The sequence below is a fragment of the Portunus trituberculatus genome, chromosome 46 (genome assembly GCF_017591435.1).
Source record: "Portunus trituberculatus isolate SZX2019 chromosome 46, ASM1759143v1, whole genome shotgun sequence".
Lineage (NCBI taxonomy): Eukaryota > Metazoa > Arthropoda > Malacostraca > Decapoda > Portunidae > Portunus > Portunus trituberculatus.
The window spans coordinates 31,128,072-31,140,122 of NC_059300.1; the positions used below are offsets into that span (position 1 = coordinate 31,128,072).

Here is a 12,051-nt window from a genome sequence, read left to right on the forward strand (position 1 = left end):
TTGGGGCAGAGAAAATCTAGTAGTTTTCAATGCCTCAAAACTCAATTCCTCCATCTATCAACTCGACACAACCTTCCAGACAACTATCCCTCTTCTTCAATGACACTCAACTGTCTCCTCTTCCACAATGAATATCCTCGGTCTGTCCTTTGCTCATAATCTTAACTGGAAACTTCACATCTCATCTCTTGCTAAAACAGCTTCTATGAAGTTAGGTGTTCTGAGGCGTCTCCGCCAGTTTTTCTCGCCCTCCAACTGCTTACTCTGTATAAGGGCCTTATCCGTCCCTGTATGGAGTACTCTTCGCATGTTTGGGGGTTCCAGTCACACAGCTTTGCTTGATAGGGTGGAATCGAAAGCTCTTCGTCTCATCAACTCCCTCCTCTGACTAACTGTCTTCACTCTCTTTCTCACCGCCGAAATGTTGCATCCCTTTCTATATTTTATCGCTATTTTCATGGTAACTGTTCTACTGATCTTGCTAACTGCATGCCTCCCCTCCTCCTGCGGCCACGCTGCACAAGGCTTTCTTCTTCCTCTCTCATCCCTATTCTGTCCAACTCTCTAATGCAAGAGTTAATCATTACGCTCAATCATTCATCCCTTTCACTGGTAAACTCTGGAACTCCCTCCCTGCATCTGTATTTCCAAATTACTACAACTTGTCTTCTTTTAAGAGGGAGGTATCGAGGCATTTGCTCCCCTAATTCTGGCTGACGGTTTTGGCACTTTTTCTACTCTTTGGAGAGCCAGCGCTCAAGTGGGCTTTTTTTCTAACTTTCTTTTCTTTGCCCTTGGCTGGTCCTCTTCCCTACGTAAAAAAAATAATAAATAAATAGATAAATAAAAATAAATAAAGGACCGTATGACAAATATATAGAACATTCTTTAGACTGGAATGCCAGCCCCGCAGGCCCCTGTTGGCTATAAATGGCAAAGCTTGATTTTACCTACCTAAATAGAAACATTTAAGAAATACGTACAGTGTTTAAGTAACCTTAGCGTTTTACAGAAACACTAATCAACAGAATCACAGCTATAGTTTAATATATGTAGCTACCGGTACCTAAATAACGATATTACAATATTACAATATCGCTATATGTAACATGCATGCAGCATGTTCAGTGCTCTTTCAAACAAAATATTCTCTGTAACTCAAACATGATAGCAGAAATAACCAAATTAAGCAGCTACATTTTATCATCCAACAGCGCCTCAGTGAAATGTTGATTCAAGGAAACAAGTACCAGCAGCTACCGTAGCTTGTGGCGAGTGGTGAGTTGCAAGGCTCCGTTGGTGAGGCGTGAGTTTTGCCGCACCGCAACGAACACTCGCCACACATAAACATGGCGTTCACTTTTGCTGCTTTGTCATATATTGTGGCACTGATTGTTGATGCCTTCCTCATCTTCTTTGCCATTTTCCACGTAAGTAGTGTTCTATGTGTTCGGGAGTAAGAGATGGTCAGCATAACAGGGGGAGAGGTGTGTGTTTATGTGGGTGTGTGAGAGTTGTCGGTGCGTTCTTCCTGACGTTGCCGGGGAACAACCAGTCATAGTAGGATTACTAGAATAAAAACTAAAAAGCAAAGGGTTATTAATGACAGGCAACAATGCTAGTAACAAAGATACATTGAGGGTATTATGTGTGGATAGTAATGGGGGTTGGCAAATGACAGGTAGTAACACGACTCTGCCCTCCTGGTCCCCGCACTGTGTAGTGTGTATTAAGTTCCCTTCACCCATGTTAAGGAACTCTCACAAGTGTGTGTATTATTTTCAAGTCACTATGGCGTTATCCCATAAAATAACACCAAGAAATATCAATAAGATGAATAATAGGTTTTAGAAAATAAGATATTAGGTCACACTACAGACTTGAACTAATTCACTGATATCAGAGCGGACCAAACTGTACTTCAAGCCACATATAGCAAACCTTACCTCTGTGAGGTAAGCAGAATTTGTGGTGCTAACTTCACACAAGCCTGTTGGGTGACTATACTCTGATGTTGGACAGTGAAAAACAAAAGGGTAATAAGTTAATTATGGCCATTCAAAACTCTAAGGAAATTCTCCTATGTTTATGGAATATGTGTAAGAAATTTTGGTAGCTAACTTTTGAAGACTATTTCACTAATCTAACCTAGCCAGGAGGTCTGTGTCTACCATGGATCCCCACCCCTTGCTATGAAATTAACCTAGTGAGGAACCTCTAAAAGGATATCTCTAGCCTTACTGATGTGAGCTACAATTTTTTTTTTGTGTTTGTAGCAACATCACCAGGCTGCCTTCATGACATGGGAGTCTCATGCTTGTGTGTTACATGAACTTCCTTTTCCGAGTTTTTGGGAAAGTGATGGTGTGCATTGTGAGTGTTGTGATGGGTGGTTTCATAATGAGAGCCATATGATTATGTAATTGTTACTATTGTTACTTAAATTTCTATTGGTTTCTGCAGTTGATAGGATGATATGTGGATACCAATATATTGTGTTAGGCATAAGTGATTATATGTATATCTTCCATTTTTCCTCCAATTTCTCTTTGTTTAGTTGCTGTATATTTCAGATAATTGCATTTGATGAACTGAAGACAGACTACAAAAATCCAATTGACCAGTGCAACAGTCTCAACCCGGTGAGTGGTGCTGACAGCCATGGGTGCAGGTGTTCATTGTTAAAACCATCACCTTAACCAGTTTTCATCATCATCATCATCATCATCATCATCATCATCATCCAGTATGAGGGAAGCACTACTTAGAAGGAATTAAAGCTTATTTTTTGCTTAGAATTCTTATGATGCCTATATACTGTAAGTGCTCCCATATTATTCATTATATTGAGAAACTGAAAACTTTTCATGTGACACCAGTCACTGGATTAAAATTTCTAATTGGCACAATTTATAGTTCTCTCTCTCTCTCTCTCTCTCTCTCTCTCTCTCTCTCTCTCTCTCTCTCTCTCTCTCTCTCTCTCTCTCTCTCTCTCTCTCTCTCTCTCTCTCTCTCTCTCTCTCATTTTCTAGCAGCTTCACTTTGATTTAGATTTCTGTCTTATTCATAAGCAAGTTTCAGTGTGCATTCTCTCCATATTTTGTAGATAACTACATTTTCTTCCTGAATCTTTTGTATATAACCATTTATGACTTCATTCTTCTATTGTTGTTTAGTCTTTGATAGTAACAGTGATCTATGTGAGAACCAATAGTATTAAATATTTAAGGATGATATGTAGATTTATATATATATATATATATATATATATATATATATATATATATATATATATATATATATATATATATATATATATATATGCACACATCTCAGTTTCATTTCGGAGGTCACTGTTGTAATTAGTATATAGTACATGTATATGAGTATTTAAGAGCAAAAGTACCTACAAAAGATAGGAAGAATACATTAATTTCAGAGTTCTAAGTGATATTAGGAAGAAGGTTGATAAGAATTATTAAATGTAAGATTGCCTACTTTTTAGGAAATGACAGGAAGAACAGTATTAAGTGGAACTCTTCCTCTAGTAGTCAATTAACATTTGTGTTTCTTATGACAGCTGGTATTACCTGAGTATGCTTTGCACCTCTTCTTCAATTTACTGTTCCTGGTAGCGGGAGAATGGTTTTCATTGCTGCTGAACCTGCCACTCATCCTCTACCACATTCAAAGGTATTGTCGCTATAAATGTTTTGTGCTGTTTTGCTTGCCATATTACGTACAAATTCTGTTGGTTTCTATTTATTTATGAGTTTTCCTTGATGTCCATTCTCAGATTTTCAATAACAATGATAATAATAAAGAGTGACCAATAATAGTATTGGTAGTGATGCACCTATTTGCTGAGCAGATACCGCACCCGGCCAGTGATGAGTGGACCTGGGCTGTACGACCCCACCAGCATCATGAACCATGAAGTGTTGAGTCAGTGTCAGCGGGAGGGTTGGGTCAAGCTGGCATTCTATCTCCTGGCATTTTTCTACTATCTGTATGGGTAAGTTTATTGTTTTGGTATTTCATGCATTAATTCTTGCACTGGTTTGATTGCCCTTCAAGCACTAAGCTCTTTAGCACTATAGCCTATTCATAATTGGTTGCAGAGGTGATACATTGCAGTGTGCAGTCTCTACTCTCATTTGGAGGCCCACCATTGTGCAAATGTTCAGGGAGAGAAAAGTAAAGATTAAGTTTTTTTTTTCAATATTAATGGTTTCATGGAGTAGGTTTAAAGTTTAGTGGAGAAAGATGCCACTGATGGAAGTGATCAAGTAATGCAACTATTACTTGTATGTGCCTGAAGCTTTATGTTTGTTCTTTAACATTGTGAAGTTAATCAAGTGAACATGTTACTCTGTCAGACTCATTAGCAGCCTTTATGCACCACCTGGTTGAGTAAGTGAGCCTGGTTTTTGTACATATTATTATAATGTTCAGCAAAGTGAACAAAGGCTGGAATACTACTTACCCATTAGTAATTTGCCAAGCAGAAAGATTAACTACAGCTTGTCTGTCAAATTACATTTAGTATCTGGTTTTTAGAACTTTCCTTCAGTCCATCTCATATTTTTTTCTTTCTCTCAGCCAAGTAAGAGGATATTAATGTGTTTGTTGTTCCACAGAATGATTGTTTCACTGATCTCAGGAGCATAAGCTTATTGGAAGAAGTGTATCCATCGTGAATGTGAAGGCACCTGTTGACGCTTTGCTGTAGCTGCATCAGTGTGAAAACAGTCAACTACTGTACATGAAACTTCACTCATGCCACCATGTCAAGATTTTTGCTTCCAATTTTTTTTTTTTTTCTTCTTTTTTATTTATATTTATATATTTTTTTTTCTCTCTCTCTCTCTCTCTTCCCTCTCCATAGGATCAGTTGTGTATTATGTATGTGATATTGAATTCAGCATTTTGTAAGGCATATTATGAGAATTATTTGAGATCTTTGGCTGTATTATGATTAATCAAAGGTATACATTTCCTACTGCCTGGATAATACTATATTATAAGAATATTATCAATACATTTTTTGCATTACTTTACTTGGAATGATGTGGTCTGTTGTGGACAATACCCATCGAGTGATTTATTAGACACAGGTTGAGGTCAGGTGAGATCAGGTGCATGGTAATGTGAAGGTAACAATGCCTGTTATGAGTCACTTCCCGACACCTTCCAGAGTAGTCATTGTAAACCAGGAACAACTTTTGTGTCACCAAAGACATTATGCCAGAGGTCTTGCTGCCAACAAAAGAGGTATTTTCACCACTTGTTTTTTATGCACCAGGTATTACAGTTGAAGTGTACCTAGGAATGCACAGGTGTTTAATTATGTACTGTATTCAGGTGGATGTAGTTACCACTCAAGTCTAACACAGCACAAATAGTCCATGTGAGTGGAGAGAAGATAGTTCTTGTGTTGGTTGGCAGGTTTAAAGTTTTATGGTGAAATTGTGCATAGACACCAGGATATAATTTGGCTGCATAGGAGGGAATGAGTTATAAGTAAAATTAAGATAGACTTGTTGCAGAGTTGCTTGGGAGAGATTCCTTATCAGCACTGCCATGGTTGTAAATGTATGGTGTGTGTGTGTGTGTGTGTGTGTGTGTGTGTGTGTGTGTGTGTGTGTGTGTGTGTGTGTGTGTGTGTGTGTGAATGATTGTGTCATTGTATGTGTACTTACCTGTGCCTTTGCCAGTTTTATAATTTAGCCAGTGAACAATGATTTGTTTTGATGTCCATGATCAGTCTTGCATAGTGAAAAATAAGGTTCAAGATTTCTCAGATTCTGAGTTTGTAATCAAAGGCAGATATGACGTCCCTAAATATATGAACCCAGCATACCAGTTTATGAACCTTACTTAATTATCTTTTCTTTATCAGTCTATATTGTGTTTGTACTTTGTATGGTTTGTTCTTTTGTTATTTTCTACCTTTGGTTATCATTATGTTGTGTTTCACTAGGACTTCAAACTGTGGAGTGCCATCAGGGCTGGGTGTATTCTGCTGTGTTGGGAAATGATGTGTTACAGTGTGTCACAAATAACACTGGTAATAAAACAATACTTGTTCTCAATTTGCAATCCATTTCCATCATGAATCTGAGATCATACTTGAACTACGTATACTAAGTTTTTTTAGTGTTATTATTGGGCAGTCAAAGTATCTTTTGTGAATGCATTACTTCTGTTAAGATAAAGGAAAGAAGTAATGAGCACAATTATTCAGTGAAATTGTAAAATATTTTCAGATAAGTTTGTGCAACCAATGCCATACTCTTGAAGCAGTAATACTACCCCATGGAGTGTGTTGAAGATACTAATATAAAGCTATCAAACACTGACTAACCTTGTTTCTGCAGATTGTCACCTATTTTGTTCATATATGTTCGTTTCCAATCTTGATTCTTCGTCTTCCATCTGAATTACGTCGTATTTTCTAAAATACTCGGAACAGTATGGTACAGATACTCAAAGCAATTTTTCAGGCTAGTTCAATCCCAAAGTCCATTAATAATGATAAGGCAGAAAATTCACCAATATATGCTCATAATATCTCACACACATACACACACACAATAATATTTATTTATTTATTTATTTTTTTTTTTTTCGTCTGGTTTACCTATTATATTAGGGCTAGGATGGTGCCTCCTGACAGAGGAGTCAGGAGGACTTTTGGTTTTGGCATTTGGAAACCATTACTGTGAGTGGATGCCCATCCTAACCTCGGACCATGGCCAGGATTCGAACCTGTCTGCTTGAGAACCCTGGGGCCCACAAAGCGTGTGCCGTCCCACTGCACCACAGCAGCATATAATAATGATATCAGAATAAAAGGAATAAAATAAATATGCAATGATAATAATAATATTAGAATAGAATAAAATAAGCAGCCAGTATATTAGATTTTTCAGATTTTTTTTTTTTTTTCTCTCCTGAAGAGACTTCTTTTGGAGGTGCATAAATGCATTTGTTACCTCTTTACAAGAGCCTCAGCCACTTTTATGATTGGTTAATCTGAGGGCTCTGTAGTTCCATTGAAAAGTACAGTATATACATACTGTATTTGTTATTATTATTGTTATTATTATCATTATTATTATTATTGTTGTTATTATTATTATCAAAACTGTCACCTTCCCTTCAATGGTCTGTCTTCTGCTACTTCTGCCATTGTGCCTTCATGAAGTCCATTGCCTTTATCCCTGTATTAACATTTCATTCATCACTGCCTGGCTTGTTTAAAGCTGTAATTTTTTTGTTTGTTTTGTAGATTACAAGAAGTTTCCAAGTGTGGTGGAAGTCTATTCTGCTTATGTGAATAATACTTTTTGGTCACATTTTTATTAAAAATATTTTCAATTCGTCAAAGCATTACCATTTGTCGAGTGATTTAAAGTTACCTACAGGTTCTAGGTGGTTACACTCAAGATGAGCTTGGGTGGTGATATGGGCCCTAATATGGGTACCACTATAAATAAAATTGCCTGCGCCACTAATGGGCGGAAGCTGAACAGCGCTTCCCATACACTCTTCAAGTGTGCCTACAGGCGCTATAGGCCTTACCGTAAAAAAAAAAAAAAAAAAACTACTTGTCTTGTGGCACTTTTTCAGGCCTTCCCAAGGTACTCTTAAAATATATTTGCTGTTTAGTCGGTTTACTTTTGTTTTTCGTGGATATTTGCTCCTCTTGTTGTTCTGCTAAGAACTTACAGTGAATACAAAAATCTTCCTCTACCGGTGCAATACTTCAGTGCACTAGCTATACATGATGCTTATCTAATTGGTAAGCAACTTCATCAGTACTAGTCACTCTGTTCCTTGCACATCAGCATAAAAAGACAACTGAACGAAACTTCAAGCTTAGCATTCTTATTTGTAGTAGTACATACATTTAATGAAACAAGGCTTGTCTAGGCTTGCTCTCTCTTTAATGGAAACTTGAGCCTTTTATGACTATTCAAAGTAACTCACTTTATTGTACTATTACATATTCCTTAGGAGAACTGGCAATCCAGTGGGACATTTTTTCAGTGTTTATTCTTGGTCAGGTTCCCCTCGCTCAAAAAAAAAAAAAATAAATAAAAATAAATAAAATAAATAAATAAATAAATAAATATATATATATATATATATATATATATATATATATATATATATATATATATATATATATATATATATATATATATTAAAGAATTATCATTGAGGTAACAGACACCCGCGCACACACATCTGCCGCCTTTTTTTGGCGACACTATTCACGTCGCCTACGTTGTTGTAACTCGCGCGTTTCCTCTGAGGTCTTCATCAGCTTCTCCAGCGTCCTTGTGTGTGTAAAACCCTTGCATCATGTACTCTGTCTTCCTGCCCTCGCTGCATCGGTGTTCTCGCCACCACGTCTGGTGCGCGCCAGAGAGAGATCAGCGGTTTGACATTAGGGCAATTCCGACAGCCTGGGGCCTGGCGTTGCTCTCTGCTTGCTGGTGCCATTGTTGCCATATTCTTACTCAGATTCCGCCCGGCTCACACCGCCACCAATAAGACTCATGCTTACCACTAACACGTACTGTACTTTATGATAATCTTGGAGTTTTACTCGCAATGAACACACGAAGGGAAATACTCACACACCCGTAACAGCTCGCCTCTAAATATCCCACTCCACTGTATGTTGTCAGCGGGGGCGTGAACCTCCTCCGTGTTGTCACTACCACCCTATTTTTAAGTGTCCGTGTGTGCGTGTGTGTGGTTGGGAGATAGGGGGACCGAGGATCATAGTGATAATAGTCTTGCCTCCTCGCCACCTCACATGCCAAATTCGTATGGTACGCAATCCCGTACCAAACTCGTTCCAGTCCCACTTTCTTCCTTCGTCGTCTCAGCGCTGAACTCAGTGAACTGTGTGTGTGTGTGTGTGTGTGTGTGTGTGTGTGTGTGTGTAAGGAAAGCAAGATAACTGTATTTCATATTTCTATATTGAGCAAGTCTCTCTCTCTCTCTCTCTCTCTCTCTCTCTCTCTCTTGAAAAAAAAAAAAAAAAAAATCTATCTTCAAAAAGAAACTCTACAGTCCCAAGAAGCGGGTCTCTCTCTGCATGTCTCCCTTGCACCAGGCAGTGAGTTGCATATCGCACCCGCTATTGTGAGTAAGTGGTGTGGATGGCCGCGCTCTCCATCCTACCCTCAACACAAGAACCAAATCAGCATGATACTGATGAGTCGCCTTGTCCAGATGAAGGTGGACAGAATGATCACTTGCATCTCCCGCTCCTCGTCCCCTGTCTGTTCTGAGAAATCCTGATACGAATAGTTAAGTCATAAGATCACTCACACTCACAAGAGCCCAACAAAATGACAAGGAAAGCTGCAAGAACTCAGCAAGCCTACATGTGGCAGTCCTAATATATACTAAACATTTTACCTATATCCGCCTATCATCCCTATCCACTAATTCATCTGATCTTGGTTTAAAATCATTCTATTGATGCAGCACTGATATATCCTGTTGAATCTATTCTAATAATCTCTCTCTCTCTCTCTCTCTCTCTCTCTCTCTCTCTCTCTCTCTCTGCAAATGAATTATATAAAGTTTAAATCCATTACTTCTAGTTCTCTTGATGTTTCTTTTATTATAAGACGTTATGGTCAGTTATAGTTCGAGAGAGAGAGAGAGAGAGAGAGAGAGAGAGAGAGAGAGAGAGAGAGAGAGAGAAAATTTGGAAATGTGAGGCGCGCTTGAAAGTATACGTAGTAATTGAGTATGGATATATTGAAACTATGGATAGCAAGAGATGGATGTTTGTGCTTTACCCTCACGCACTCACTGCCTCTGACACGCTGTTTTGTTTCAGTAAAGTTAACAGAAGTAGTTTTAAAGATGAGAATAGAAAAAAAAAAAAAAAAAATAGAAGCACTAAGGAAACTTTTCAGAATTTTGAATAAGACCTTTTGCTGGTATGAGTAATTTCTTTCTAAATTACGAAATAAACCTACATAAGACCGCTATATTAAGCTGAGAGAGAGAGAGAGAGAGAGAGAGAGAGAGAGAGAGAGAATATATGTTCAGACTAAGCTTTCCGTTACCATTGAAATTCAAACGTATGAAATGAGACTTGGAATTAGTTGAAAGCCTCTCTAACGATGCTTGGTTGTATTGCACGACATACTTCCTCTGTTGTGAATGACGGTAATGGAAAGAAAGGGAATAAAGTAACTTCAGATAAGTCCAAAGTAGTGCAAGTTGTTTTGTGATGTATAATGAACCTAACATCACGAGGCTTGGTGCACACAAGGTGCTTTACAGGTGCTTCGCCCGACCCTTGTGAGTGTGAGAGTTGGCGGTGAAGTAATTTGGACACGCACAACTCAAACAGAGATCAACATATCACAACAGTCTTAACAACCATCATGTCTGACCTGTCTTCCCACTGGCATGTTGTAAGGGATATGCATCCATATACTACAGGGACTGGCGGCAATATATTACCTCATATAGAACCTTGCAGACGGAGCAGACGTGTGTATGGACAAGAATGGTGTGTAGGCGCGCAGGTTTACTCAGATGACTGGCAAGATGCTGGCGGCCAGACGGCAAACACACAATACAGGTAGACCTTAAGTTTTGGAAATTTATCAAATTGCTGAGTATTTTCACGTTACGAAGCAATGGTGTTAGCTAATGCTGGCATAAATATTCTTAGAAACAGTAAAGTTTCCATAGGCACAGCACGAAATGAAGCGCAGGTCACCTGACGGGCGGTAAGGTGGCCGCCACTGAACTCTCCTTTAAGAACGAAATGCAGTTGATTTGAGAACAGATCGGTGGGAAATGTTGATGGCAGTGGCCAAGCACGGAGCAGTGCAAATATTAACACACTATCCCGGCTTGGTTCTCCCGCCAAGGTTTGCTGGAGCCAACAGTGTTCATTTGTCAGGCACCGAGGAACCTGCCGTCGCCCCGCCACGCACTACGGCCACTACAGGAGCCAACACTGCCTGCTGGAGCGTGTCTTGCCCCTCGCCTCCCTGTATACGACCAAAAGAGATTTGTGTTCACTTTACGTATCACTGTAAGACAAGAAACGCTTACTATTCGGTAACTTGGGGTGCTGTTATCATGGTGAGAAATGTACCAGTCAGAGCGTTGGATGGTCATGTCACGGGTGGGACACCCAGCGCATCCTTTATCCCCTGGTGGTGTTGATGGTGGCGCTGGTGTCCCTGCCTTGTCCACCACCAACGTACTGGTTTAGTGCCACAAGGAGAAGGTAGGGCATGCAAGCTTTCCCTCATCTCCACGTGCATGACACAGACGTGGCAGCAACCAGGGCCACAGCTCTATCCCCTCTCTCGTTCAGCCATCGTGGTACTGTAATTACATATACTCGAGTGTGTGGCTCTAGGATTAACAAGGTTTCAAGTGTTTGAGAGCACATAATTACTGAAGCCAATCGATGACAGAAACATGTATACGTGTATATTAATATTTTCCAGTTACACACACACACACACACACACACACACACACTGGATAACCCAGTCCTCGGAACGCTGTTTCACGTCATCCTCTGTTGGTAATATTCTGGTGACATTTCACTTTGCTAACCATGAGAGAAGGCTTAACTCAGTGAGGCGCGAGGCGAGACAAAGGTGACATTAATAAGACCGTAGAAAAAGATCTGACGTGTGGTAACCGCCTCGTGTACTGCGGTAAATTAAACGTTCCACTGGCTTCCTTTCAAAGCGCTTCGCAGAATAACTGGGTAATCGCATGAAATGGAATAAGCACCACGTCTGGCAATAAGCTCAGCATTAGTGACGCTGAAAACACGTGTACAGTACATCAAGTTTGTCCTTCCATAGTGGTCGGGCGTGACAAAACTCGCAGCGAGATGCGGGGACCTAGGCGTCGCTGGTGGACGCAGCTACGGCAGCGGCGCTGTTCAGGTGTGGTGCGTGAGGCAAGACTCCGGCGTAGCTGTTAGCAAGGCTCAGCTGCCCTGGGTCCTGCCCCTTGCCCCGCGCTACT

General features: G+C 39.7%; 1 protein-coding gene across 1 annotated transcript; it reads left to right on the top strand.

Moving 5' to 3' along the window:
* The first annotated feature begins 1,277 nt into the window (after positions 1 to 1,277).
* Positions 1,278 to 6,362, top strand: LOC123520186 (protein cornichon-like). The gene is made up of 5 exons (XM_045282222.1): positions 1,278 to 1,430; positions 2,574 to 2,642; positions 3,581 to 3,693; positions 3,872 to 4,015; positions 4,641 to 6,362. The coding sequence occupies exons 1-5, from the start codon at positions 1,350 to 1,352 to the stop codon at positions 4,669 to 4,671; spliced, it is 438 nt and encodes a 145-aa protein (XP_045138157.1). The 5' UTR covers positions 1,278 to 1,349; the 3' UTR covers positions 4,672 to 6,362.
* The last annotated feature ends 5,689 nt before the right edge of the window (positions 6,363 to 12,051 follow it).